Source organism: Uloborus diversus, chromosome 9, assembly GCF_026930045.1.
Source record: "Uloborus diversus isolate 005 chromosome 9, Udiv.v.3.1, whole genome shotgun sequence".
Lineage (NCBI taxonomy): Eukaryota > Metazoa > Arthropoda > Arachnida > Araneae > Uloboridae > Uloborus > Uloborus diversus.
In genome coordinates this window covers 69,360,798-69,372,749 of record NC_072739.1, presented here as the reverse complement: position 1 = coordinate 69,372,749, position 11,952 = coordinate 69,360,798, and the positions used below count along the sequence as shown (strand labels likewise).

Below are 11,952 nucleotides of genomic sequence, written 5' to 3'. Positions count from 1 at the left end.
CAGTAAATTGTGACGAAATGCTAGTTAATAGCAAAAATAAATTTACCTGCTAAAACTTCAGATTGTCTGGGTCCGAGATTCTGTAGGTTATGCGCTGATGAGGTCATCATCAGGCTCTCGATTTCCTGAGTTATCCATTCTTGTGTCTGGTCAGCGTCTGTGTCTTGGCCAAAGCCTAATTTTTTATATCTGGGGTTCAGAAACGTTGCTTTGACACTAATTATTGACTTTTCTATTTTACCAAATCTTTCCTTGATGGCATCCAAAAGCTGTTTTTGTAATATGTTTCCCATGGGAGTTATAAACTCTATGTTGTTAATGGCGTGTTGAAGCCCGCGGATCAAAGGAATCACCATTGAGACTTGGAATGAGACAAAGGAATCATCTTGTTGCTCCACCAACAAGATGAGGATGTTGAATTTAAAGATCTTCCGCCATCTGACGATGAAGGGTGGACGGATTCTCCTTCCAAATTAGCAGCTCTTCCTTCTTCCGGCCGTTTGTTCTTTCTTTTGTCTCCATGGCCCGGAGCATTCTTTCTTGAAATCGTCAGAGTTACTCACATAAAGTCACGAATGTCAAAGATCTTGTCGAATATCATCAACCGCCCGTCTCTTTCTGTCTCCTGTTGATAGACCGAAGTTGAAAGGTTTTGACACGAACCGCAAGGACTGCTTGTCAGGTGACCGTCGTTGGGGGGAGTGGCATTCCTAATCTCTAATGATTATGCATCTAGCCAGCTCAATATCAACACATCCCTGCAAGCAGTAGCTGCACGCGTTCACCTTCGCTCGCTGTTCTCAGTTTGTTCTGTATATATGCCCTCTTCTTACGACTTGAGAAGCGTGGAATTGCAAACAATTGTAGATAAACTTACTCCTCCATTTTTCATCTTGGGGGATTTTAATGGTCATTACCCTCTCTGGGGGAGTCCAGATTCCAACGGTAGAGGTTTAATAATAGAATATTTTATTGAAGACAATGACCTTTGCGTTCTTAATAACGTGAAATCACTTATTTTCATCTTCCTACCCAGACTTACCATGCCATCGATCTAGCCCCCCCCCCCCCCCCCCATCGGAGTCAGTAGATACCTACCTATGACATGCTTTGTGGTTTTAACTTAAGTGGATTAGTTTTTCCATTTTAAAGTTAGAAATAAAATTGTTTGAACTTTGACTTTGATTTGAACCTAAGTAGATTACTTCTTCCATTTTAAAGGTTGGAAATAAAACTAATTTGATCTGGATACAGGGTATTAGTAATTGGTTCCTTACACTGTCGGTAATTGGGGCATGCATGTCAGTAATAGGGGAAAAAAGATGCATCCGAATTTTGAGCAAAAAAAATTATTGATTAATCGTTTTGATAATTTTAATGAGCGAAATGAAAAAGACCTATATTGGTCAATTGGAAAAATTTTAAGTTGTGAGGATCGATTGAAAAATACAGTAAGAATTGCTGAAAAACCAAAAAATGTTCTTAAAACGTCAGTAATTGGTGCTTTTACCCTATTTATTATTTGCGGAGGCATGTCTTTTGGTGATAACAGATATCCCTCCCCGAATCCCACATTCGATGAAAATATTATTGTCGATATCTGTAAATAACTCCAGGGGTTGCTGCGTCATTTTCATACATGGTTGCCATGACAAGGATGGTACCGTGACCAGGTTTGGAACATCAATGGAATAATGTGTTTGGCATAATTCCCTGAAGCTTTGGAATATATCTCCGAGCTGGAGGACGTCACTTTTCACATAAAAATCGTGATAATGTCTGAGTGACTTCAGTTGAAATTCCTTCCAAAGTGTTTGGGCATGTTGATAGTCCCCGGAAGGCATGCCATGATTTTATAACGTGCTGAAAAACGGACTTATTGGAGGTAGTGACGTTTCGTTAAACTTCAGGAAAGAATCCATATATTCATATGGATAGACCCCTTTTCTAAGAAGGAGGTGGATCTTATCGTGAGGTGTACCATTCTTCAACAGCTTGAAATTGTCAGGCTCCATGTTACTCGCTTCACCTTTTCCCCTCGTTTATCCCCTCTGGGTGCAATTGAGAAGGAGATGTATTTTTCCATGTTTGTCGGAATCACCTCGTATTCATAATCCCTGAATGTACCCAGGGTTTTCACGACATGTTGGCATCGTAATTTTTCAAGTTATGAAATACTGGGGATCATTTTCCGTAAATGGAATTTCAAATTGTATTGGTTGTGGGCAGGGTCACGATATTTCCTAAGAGAGATGGTCATGATCGCGAACTGCATCGGTTCCAAATCTTCCCTGACAAATGTGACATGACGCTGCCGATTTGAAGTCTTGTTCTTGAGGGGAAAGGCACAGAGGCTTCACATCTATCATTTGCTCTGCAATTTCGGCCAGCTCATCCAACAAATTTTCCATAAAATGTGTGGCAGCATCGGGACCCCGATAAACGGTGACAGGCTTGATTGCTTTTCCGTCGGGGCCTACGACCACATAGGCATCCAAATGTTTCGTGACGAGCTACATTTTTCATATAAGATGTATTTTTTGCGGGTGTTGCCGCATGCAGTGGGACGATAATAGACTTAAAATCCGCGTAGATGACATAGGGGAGGGGTTGTTGAAAATGAAAATTTTCAAACTTCAAAATATTCTCCCCCCTCTTTATGTAATTTTACCCTCTGCGGACTCAGGTGGTTGCAGAACTTGTGATGGTCTTTTAACAGACGTTCACTGGAGAAACGATGCAGGCAGCGGTAGCAAATAAAGCATTTCAACTTGTGATTGGAGAAGTTGGCAACAAGGCGGGACATGTCTCGGATCAAACAATAATGCTGTGTTGTTTCATTTGCAATCAGCAGCAAGCTGATGCAGTCTTCGTCGCCCCGTTTGGAGATGTATAGTGGGAAGACATCAGCTTCTTCTTCGCACCCTAACACATTAATCCGAAGATTATTCAATTTCTCCACTGCTGGAATTTTCGTGAGGGGGACGGGAAATTCCGCCCCTTTCATTTTGATGCTATCTTCATGGGGTGCAAAGTCAGTGCGAAACTCGTTCCGGGTGATTTTCTCGTGAAATGTTCATCTTGTGTGCTAACAGGCAGCACATCAAATACTTACTATCTTCATTTTGGATATTTAGTACCGCTTTCTTCGCCTGTATCTTTCTAGTGAGTGGAATGTAGCTTTGCCCTGCCAATGGTGCATATTTTGCACTGACAACTTCCACGTGAATGACGGGGTCCAGGGTCCACCCCGATGCGAGCTTTAGGAATTCTTCAAAGGTGTTTTCCACCTTGGCGAAGGCTTCTCTAGATGTTCAGGGATTGTTTCTTCTAGGAGCTCAACTTGAAAAACACTTCCTAAGTGAAGGGTGATCACCTGCCTTTTACCATCGTCGGCTAAACGGGAGAGTTGCACCTTTATGATGATGCGCCACATGATAGCATTCTTGTCTGATATTTCTTCTGTGAGAACGTCAAAAATTTTGAGGTCTTAATTCTCCTAGGCTCATTTTCACACCTTCGGCATTTTCTTTAGTCGGTTTCAATTTTTCAGAGGCAAAAACTGCGAATGGCGTTTGTCTCGTTCTTCTAACACGTTGGTTGGGGGTGGAACCCTGATCGTGCGTTTCATAGGGGCACTGTGTGACACCCTGACATGCTTCATCAAGATAGATGTTTGATAAAAAATTTTGTTCACAATCAGAGCATGTATGAATAAGCTCCCCGTGAGCTGCACACTCATATCTATGAAGATTGTCTTTTCGGACGAATTTCATCCCGCATTCCTCACGTGTAAAAGGAGTTTGCGTAGGTGCGGGGGCATGCATCAGTCTATGGCGGTTCACTCACCATTTAGAGTAAACCCTTCCCCACATTCCGCACATGCAAACGGTTTCGCATCCAAATGCGTTTTTTGGTGGCGTGACAAATTATCCTTGCGAGAAAATCTTTCCACATGTTGAACACACCTATCAAAGATACAAAAAATCACTTTTAGAATCGAGCGTACTCAAAAGCAAAGTTTTCCCTGAAAACCTATATTCTACATCGATTCCCAACGAATGCCAAATGAAAGTTCTTTTAACTCTACGAAAACTTATTCCTAACGCAACATCCTCAACGGAAGTCAAAAACATATTTTCATCACAGATATCTCTTAAATGGGACTTTCCAAAAAACAGACCTGAAATTCCTATCAAAAAACATGTTACATTTTCAACAATAAATTCCATGAGTATTCCCCTCCAAAATAATCTAACTCCTGCTTGTCGTGGTGGGGGGGGGGGGGAGCTTGCGGTGTGGTGAGTTCGGGACGAGATCTTGGGCGGAGTAGTGAACCCCCACTTTCTCAAACAGAATATCGGCGGGAAAGGATTTTTGTTCCCTTCCTTCCCTCATCGCACTTTTTCAGTGCTGCAGTCCTGACTAAATAGGTGCTCTAGTTTTTTTTCCATAGCAAATTGGTTTAAAATTTGCAATGAAACGCCTTTTGCAGCTGTGACAAGATTCAGAATTTTGCCATTATTTCATTCGAACACAAAGGCCGAATTTGCCCAAAGGGGACCCAAGTCTCGCACACTACCAGCAAGCTGCAGCATCTGATGCATGTTAAAAGTCATTGCTGCTGGACCAAACAGTATCTCAGTCTTTTGACGACAAATTCCGTTAACATAGCATCAGCACTGCTTAGGTCAGAAAACAGTATTTGATCTTTCAGAAGCAAAAATATAGAATTTGAGAGCAAAGATAAGTGCAGGATATATTTATTAGAAAGGATACCACGGAGACATGGTGCAGCATAATGCAGAAGCTAAGTCTTCCACTTGTGAGCTTTCCAATTCCTGTCTGTAACAGATCTTGGCAGACGAGTAAAAAAATGTGGAGTCTTGATTTTGAGTAGCCTTCCATCTATACTGCTAAGATTGGTGGGAGACCGAATATAATATTTTGCACCAACATTTGTGAAATATACTCAGTTAGTTGGCGTACTACACCAAGCAAAACTGCATGCATGTATTCAGGGCAAATTCCACGAATAAAACCAAGGCCCTTAGCAAGAATCAAGGGTGATGGCCCTTTAATGCCCTTTATGTTGCCTTTCTTTCTGTTTATAGCCTTTTTCATAAGGCTGATGGTATCCTTTTCTGTTTTAATTTTTGGGTCTTCTTCTTGGGTCACATTTTGGACAGCAGACCTGGCTGGAGAGTCAAAACATCCACATTATGTATAGATGTTGGATTTAATATTTAGATTATCATTAGCCCATTTTACGTCACGAGTGGAAAGCTCTGCTAGCTCATTTATATAAACTTCTATTAAGAGCTTCATATTCGGATGGCCTTTGCCAAACCAAAGTCCACCAATGAGGCCATGCGTCGTTTTCAATTGGGGAGGGAGTTCATTAATCAGAGCTTAGATGAGCCACCTGCTGGATCTGAATACAGGGCTCCTCCCATCTGTATTCATTATCAGACTGAAGTCATGAGTGTTGAAAAGTTGTCTTCGCTTCTCTTTGTAGATTTCTCTATCAGTCAAGTCTGAAATACTCTCAGGAACATTGTATAAATCTTGGTTTATTTTCTCCAGGGATACGAGCAGTGATTCTCTGACTTCCTTTTGATCCAGCAAGGCAGCAATTTGGTTTCTTATAGAAAGTGTTGCAAAGAAACTACCTTCTTTAAGATTGTTAGTATCAAGGACTTTTCCGTTGTTTGGGTTGAGACACTTTAAAGTTGATTTTTTTTTCACATGCCCGTCATGTTTTCCCAAGTAGTGGTTGCACTCAGTGCAATAAAAATGAAAAGTCATAGAATCAGTGGCCCCAAATATTTTATTGAAAGCATACTTCGTGTGTGGTAGAACCGACTGCTCAAAAATAGTATTAAATAACTTCAGTAAATCTTCAACTGCGTCATTGTGTGCTTCATGGCAAAAATCATAATCATCAGGAGAGCTTCAGCAATTGAGGTTAGGGCATTCTCAAACACTGTCATCATTTGATGCATGATCATCAGATTGAAAATCAGGGTCATCTTTAAATTGTGGAAAATCCATCTTCTGCTCATGCTGCTCAGATTCGTTTACCAGGAAGGAACTGTGAACATCCAGTTCATCACTGTCTAATAACAAAACTTCTGCAGTGTCAATAGATTCTTCATCCTCTGTTGCTTCAATCGGACTGTCAGCCGGCAATGAACGAGTCTGATTTTCACTTTTGGTTGCAGAAAAATGATGCTCATGCTATACAGATGTACGAGGTATGACCTTATCCTGGTCCAAAGCATCAGGTTCCAAGTACTTTTTTCTTTTTTTAAGGCAATTTTGACTCATGGTAGACTTTGCTGATTTGAATGCCTAAATTGGCGCATACAAGATCATTTAAATGATTAAAACAAACTAAAATACTATAGCGAAATGTATTGAAAAGATAAAGACATAAATCAAGGATGCATCTTTAAAAAAAAAAAAAATCAGCGGATTCAATAAAATTTGTGAAGTAAGAATCGGTATTAAATCAGCGTTGCCGTGAAACGATTTAATATACACACGATAGTAAGCGCAACGATCTGAAAACATAAACAGCTACAATGTTACAGTTAAGACTTAAGAGTCTAGAAAAGTGAAAATTTATGCTCTAGTTTATTACCAAAGTAATACTGTTTATGTATGTATGTATATATATATATATATATATATATATATATATAATGTGTGTGTGTATACTGGGTGGCGCAGCGGGTATTATTTGAAACAAATGAAAAAATAAAAACAAACAAGAGACATGAGAAGAATTAAATGACTTATTCTGAAAGGACATATTGGGCAATTAATGATATAGAGGTTCGAAGTGACCACCATCTTTAACAAGGACAGCAGTTAGGCGGTTCTGCAGATCGGGTCTTATCGGCAGCGAAAATCCATCTGTGACCACAGTAGCGGTGACTGTAGCCATAGCTTTTTTATCGTCTTCTACCGATCCAGTACGTTTGAACTTGGCATACAGGGAAGAGGTTTGAAACACATTTTTCAGAACTAACATGGAAGCAAAAAGGAAAACATTTGTACCGTCAAACGCACAAAATGCCTCACCTTTCCATAGTCCTTTTGTTTGGCCAATTCTTGTTGTGGAATTTCTCCTGCCATGCTCCTTGAACTACCCTCACATTTTCACATCTGGCCATTTGTAGCACAATAAATACGCGAACTTCCGTCGAATATATTTGTTCATTTTTACTAACGGGAATCACGCTAAACCGCACCGCACACTGAAGGAACATCACATTTACAATTGCCCACTCAACGGAGCATGCGCACCAAGCTTGGATTCACTCACTTGCACCTAGCGCCATCTATTGGACTTTGTTTCAAAAATTATCCGCTGGGTCACCCGGTATATATATATATATATACTAAGGGTGATTTCGTAGTGGGACAACATTCTGGGCTTACGTCCTACGAGCTCAACCGGTAGCGACCGGTCGATCAATCACGTGACAGCAGTGACGTCGTCAGCTAATGCTAAAGCATTAAAGGTGACGTCATTATTTTAACCCGTGAGCTACCGAACGCTCACTGAAAACTGCCTATAAAAAATCGAAAAGATCAGGGAGGTATGGACAGGGTCGCGCCGTCCCTATGTGCAAGATCGGGCGCTGTACCACAGCGCCGGAATGAAAAAGGCGCCGAGCTCTACCAATCGAGAATGCTCCAAATGGGGAGAAAAATGTTTCACAAAAATAAAATTGATACCAGAAACATAGAATTGAACTATTTCAATATATCTAAAATAGTGGCGGTGAAATTTACTGCTCATTGAATCAAGCAATCCGCGTCGCTGCCTATCTAAAAAGAAAAATTGCCTTGTAGCGTCTAAACATGTTATTCAAAAGCGCAATCTTTTACACTGAAAACATATGATGCTAACTAATGCATACATTAGCATTTTTCTTCCTATGTGAATCCGTGAATTCTGTTTCAGTATAAACCGCCTTCCTTTAATATCATCAAAAATTAGGTTTTTCAAACATGACTTACGTCAAATTTAAGTGGAATGCCTCTAACCTCTCCTCCTAATATCATAAAACATTGCTTAAGTTTTTAAGAGTTTTATTTTGAAAAAAATTCCAGGGTAGGGCTTTATTATCTCGACTTCGCATTGGGCAGGTTCACCCATAAATACCTTCTATGCCGCGAACCTTCTCCGACATGCATTACGTCCCAGACAGCACAACTTGGTCCTTAGGACGTCCGAACGATGTCATTTCAGAGCATTTTCAAAATACTAGATCATCCTCGGGATGTTTAAATTCGATCCCGCGGTTATCCTAGGACATCCCAGGCACCAGTGAATGTCCGCTAATTGTGCATCCTCGAATTGTCCAAAGGATGTCCGTCTCGGATGAGCGGCCACCATCCCGAGGACTAAAGCATTTTGTGATCCTCAGGACGTTAAAAAGACAACATCCTCGGGTCGTTCAGCTGCCAACATTCGTTCATCTTTCGGCTATCTATAGGACATAAGCAATTTATGGTTCATCCCTGGGACATCGAATGGACTACATCAAATGTCCAAATGATATCCCACGGACTACATCCGTCTGTATTTTCGCTCTCTAGGACGTCCTAAAGATATCCTATGGACTGAGCCGTTCATATTTCGGCTCTTTTTAGGACGTTAAATGGGCTATATGAAATGTCGAAAAGATATCTTATACGAACTAGTCGTTTATAATTTGGATATCCTAAGGACAAAAGCATTTTATAGCTAATTCTTGTTTTATAAGCAGACTTAAGAATTGTCTTCTTTAGTATAATAGCTTAAGGAAGGGTGCTCGTGTATACACCCCCCCCCCCTTCCCAAATTTTCAGGGAGTGAAAAAATCATTATTTTGAACTCTTTCAGTATTAACACGTTTTCAGCATTATCTCAATTCTTCAAAGACAATTTCTTTACATGTTCGTAGTAGAAGTAAGTGCATCGTAAAATTCATACATAACTATGCATTTGTGGCGGGTACCGATTACCTAAATGGAGTGAATGTATCACAAAAACCTATCAGATAGTTAAATGTGTTTAATGTATTCCAAGCAATTTTGATTTGTAAATTTAATGTCGTTTTTATATACACATTAACGTCAGTAGTGGCCTTAAACATTTTACATAAATGTGAAAAACCATAGTCAATTCAGTCAAAAAATTTGGTTGGTTGGTTGGTTTATTTAATTTTAATGGCACAAGAGCCCTTAAAGACTATACTGCGCCAAACGTTTTCTTTATGTAATATTATTTATATGAAGTCATGATATTGTAAAAGTAAACTTGTTTTGAGGTAAAAACTATTAAACTTCATTACTTTAAAATAAGTAGTGAAGAACATGTATATATTAAAAACATTTAAATGGATAAAACAATAGGTTGACACTAAACTCGGTTAGCAAGAAGAGGACAAAATCACAAGTTGACGACACAAACACTAAATTAAAAAGGAGAAACCAATCTCCTGGAGGAAGGAGTACAAATTGCGATGGGGTGGGTCCCCCAGCAACTCCTTCAAAGATGGATTAAAATTATTAAAATACTTAAAACGAATTTGATGAAATTTAGGGCAGTTACTTAAAATGTGTAACACTGTCTGATTTACATTACATGTAATGCAAGTTGGAACTGGCTCACGACATAAGTGGTACTTGTGGGTGAATCTGGTTTGACCAGTGAGTAGTCGCGCTAATAAAACTTGTTCTCTCCTGGTAAGCTGCATTGATTTGAAACCTGCAGTCGAGGGCTGGATCGAATGCAATTTGTTTTGCGTTTCAAGATTCCAGTTCTGCTGCCAATGTGTGTGAAGACATTCACAAATGGCTTTTTTAATATCCTCGAAAGGGACACACTGAACTCCTAGAGTCAGTGTATATTACCCATTTTTGTTGATTAGATTGGGCTATTGATTGGAGAGATTTAAATATAGCTTTTATTTCTGAGGTAAATACTGAGCAAGATGGGTTTAGTTTTTCTGCGGTAACTTTATCATTAATTATTGTACCAAAGCCGAAGTGATCGCTTGTTTTTGACCCTTCGGTGAAAATGGAATTATATTCAGAATATTTGCTTTTTATGTCATGAAATATTTGTTGATAGACTGCATCTGTAGTAGTTTGTTTGGGGAATTTAGAGAAGTCACTGATTATAGCCAAGACTTTAAGGAGATTTAATTTCAATAAGCATTTTTTTCTCAGCTCTTGTATGTGCGGTATAAATTTAAATTTTTTATCAAGTGTGAGACCCAGGAACTCTCCTTGATCCTTTAGAGCTATTGGTTGATTATTTAGGAGAAGATTTGGATCAGGATGAAGACCTCTTTTTCTGCAGAAATGGATGCAGAATGTCTTTTGAGCAGAGAAAGTGAAGCCATTTTCCTCCGCCCATTGTGATACTTTATGGATAGGAATTTAGAGTTGTCTTTCTACGATACTCATGTTCGATGACGAGAAAGATATTTGAAAGTCATCAACGAACATGGTACCTTTAACAGCGGGGAGCAATTGATCAATCAAGCTATGAAAAGAGTTACGCTTAGTACACTTCCCTGGGGTACTCCTTCTTGAATGAAGGTATCCGACAGAACAGACTTGACACGTACACGAAAAGAACGATATTTCAGAAAATTGGAGAGAAAGATGGGTAAATTACCTCGCAACCCATACTCGTGTAGGGTTTTGAGGATCCCATATCTCCAGGTACGGTCATATGCTTTTTCAATATCGAAAAATACGCTCACAAAATGTTTTCGCTTGAGAAATGCTTCTTTTATGGATGTTTCGAGAAGAAATAGGTTGTCTGTTGTGCATCCGCCATGCCTGAATCCACTTTGATAAGAAAATAGCAGATGGTGCGACTCCAGAATGTATATCATTCTGACGTTGACCATCCGCTCCATCACTTTACAGAGGCAGCTTGTAAGAGCTATGGGTCTATAGCTCTCGAGTTTATCCGTTTGTTTATTTGGTTTAAGGATAGGAATTATTATTGTTTGGCTCCAAGATTTTGGGAATCTATGTTAAGAATCAATTGTATAAAAAAGTTGCAAAATATTTTCTAATGAGGACCTGCTTATGTTTTTTAACATACTATTGTGGATTTCATCTGGGCCTGGTGATGTGTTTTTTGATTTTTGCAAAGCAATATTTAGTTCTTAAAAGGTGAATTTTGTGTTATATTGATTAAAAATGTTTGAATTAAAATCTAGAACTCTTTGTTCCTTGCGTGATTTGATTGTTAAAAAAATTGTGCAATAGTTATTTGCATTGGAGACATCTGCCAAATAAGTCCCCATGCAGTCAGCCACCTCTTTGTGATTGGATAAAATACGACCATTATTCTCCAGAATGGGTGCACAAGATGTATTGTATTTTCCAGCGATTTTATTTATTTTTCCCCATACAGTCTTGGATGGGGTGGACGTCGTAATTGTGCTGACATATGCCTGCCACGAGTCCCGCTGGCTTTTCCGTCGAATCCTTCGAGCTTTAGCACGAGCTTGTTTAAGTGCCACGAGATTTTGTGTGGTTGGATAACGACGAAACGTGTTCCATGTTTTTTTTTTTTTTTGTTTCTTATGAGCTTCCTGACAATCAAAGTTCCACCAAGGCTCAGGAAATTTGATCGTGCCTTCCCAGACAGCACAACTTTGTCCTTTGGACGTCCTACTGACGTCATTTCAGGACTAACTCAAAACATTAGGTTATCCTCCGGACATTGGAATTACATCCCGTGCTCATCGAGGGACATCCCAGGGACCGTTCAATGTCCGCGAAGTGTTCTTCCCCAGTTTGTCCCTATGATGTCCGGCCTGGTCCCGAGGACTTCAGACTTTCGTGATCCTCAGGACGTTCGAAAAACATTATCCCCAGGTCGTCCAAATGACGTTAGCCGTTCTTTTTTCGGTGAATTCTAGG

At 39.7% G+C, this 11,952-nt stretch overlaps 1 protein-coding gene across 1 annotated transcript; it reads right to left on the bottom strand.

Annotated features, from left to right (window-relative positions):
* Positions 1 to 5,412: 5,412 nt before the first annotated feature.
* On the bottom strand, positions 5,413 to 6,005 carry LOC129230305 (uncharacterized). The gene is given in 2 exon segments (XM_054864703.1): positions 5,413 to 5,912; positions 5,915 to 6,005. Coding segments are annotated over 2 exon segments (591 nt in total).
* Positions 6,006 to 11,952: the final 5,947 nt, after the last annotated feature.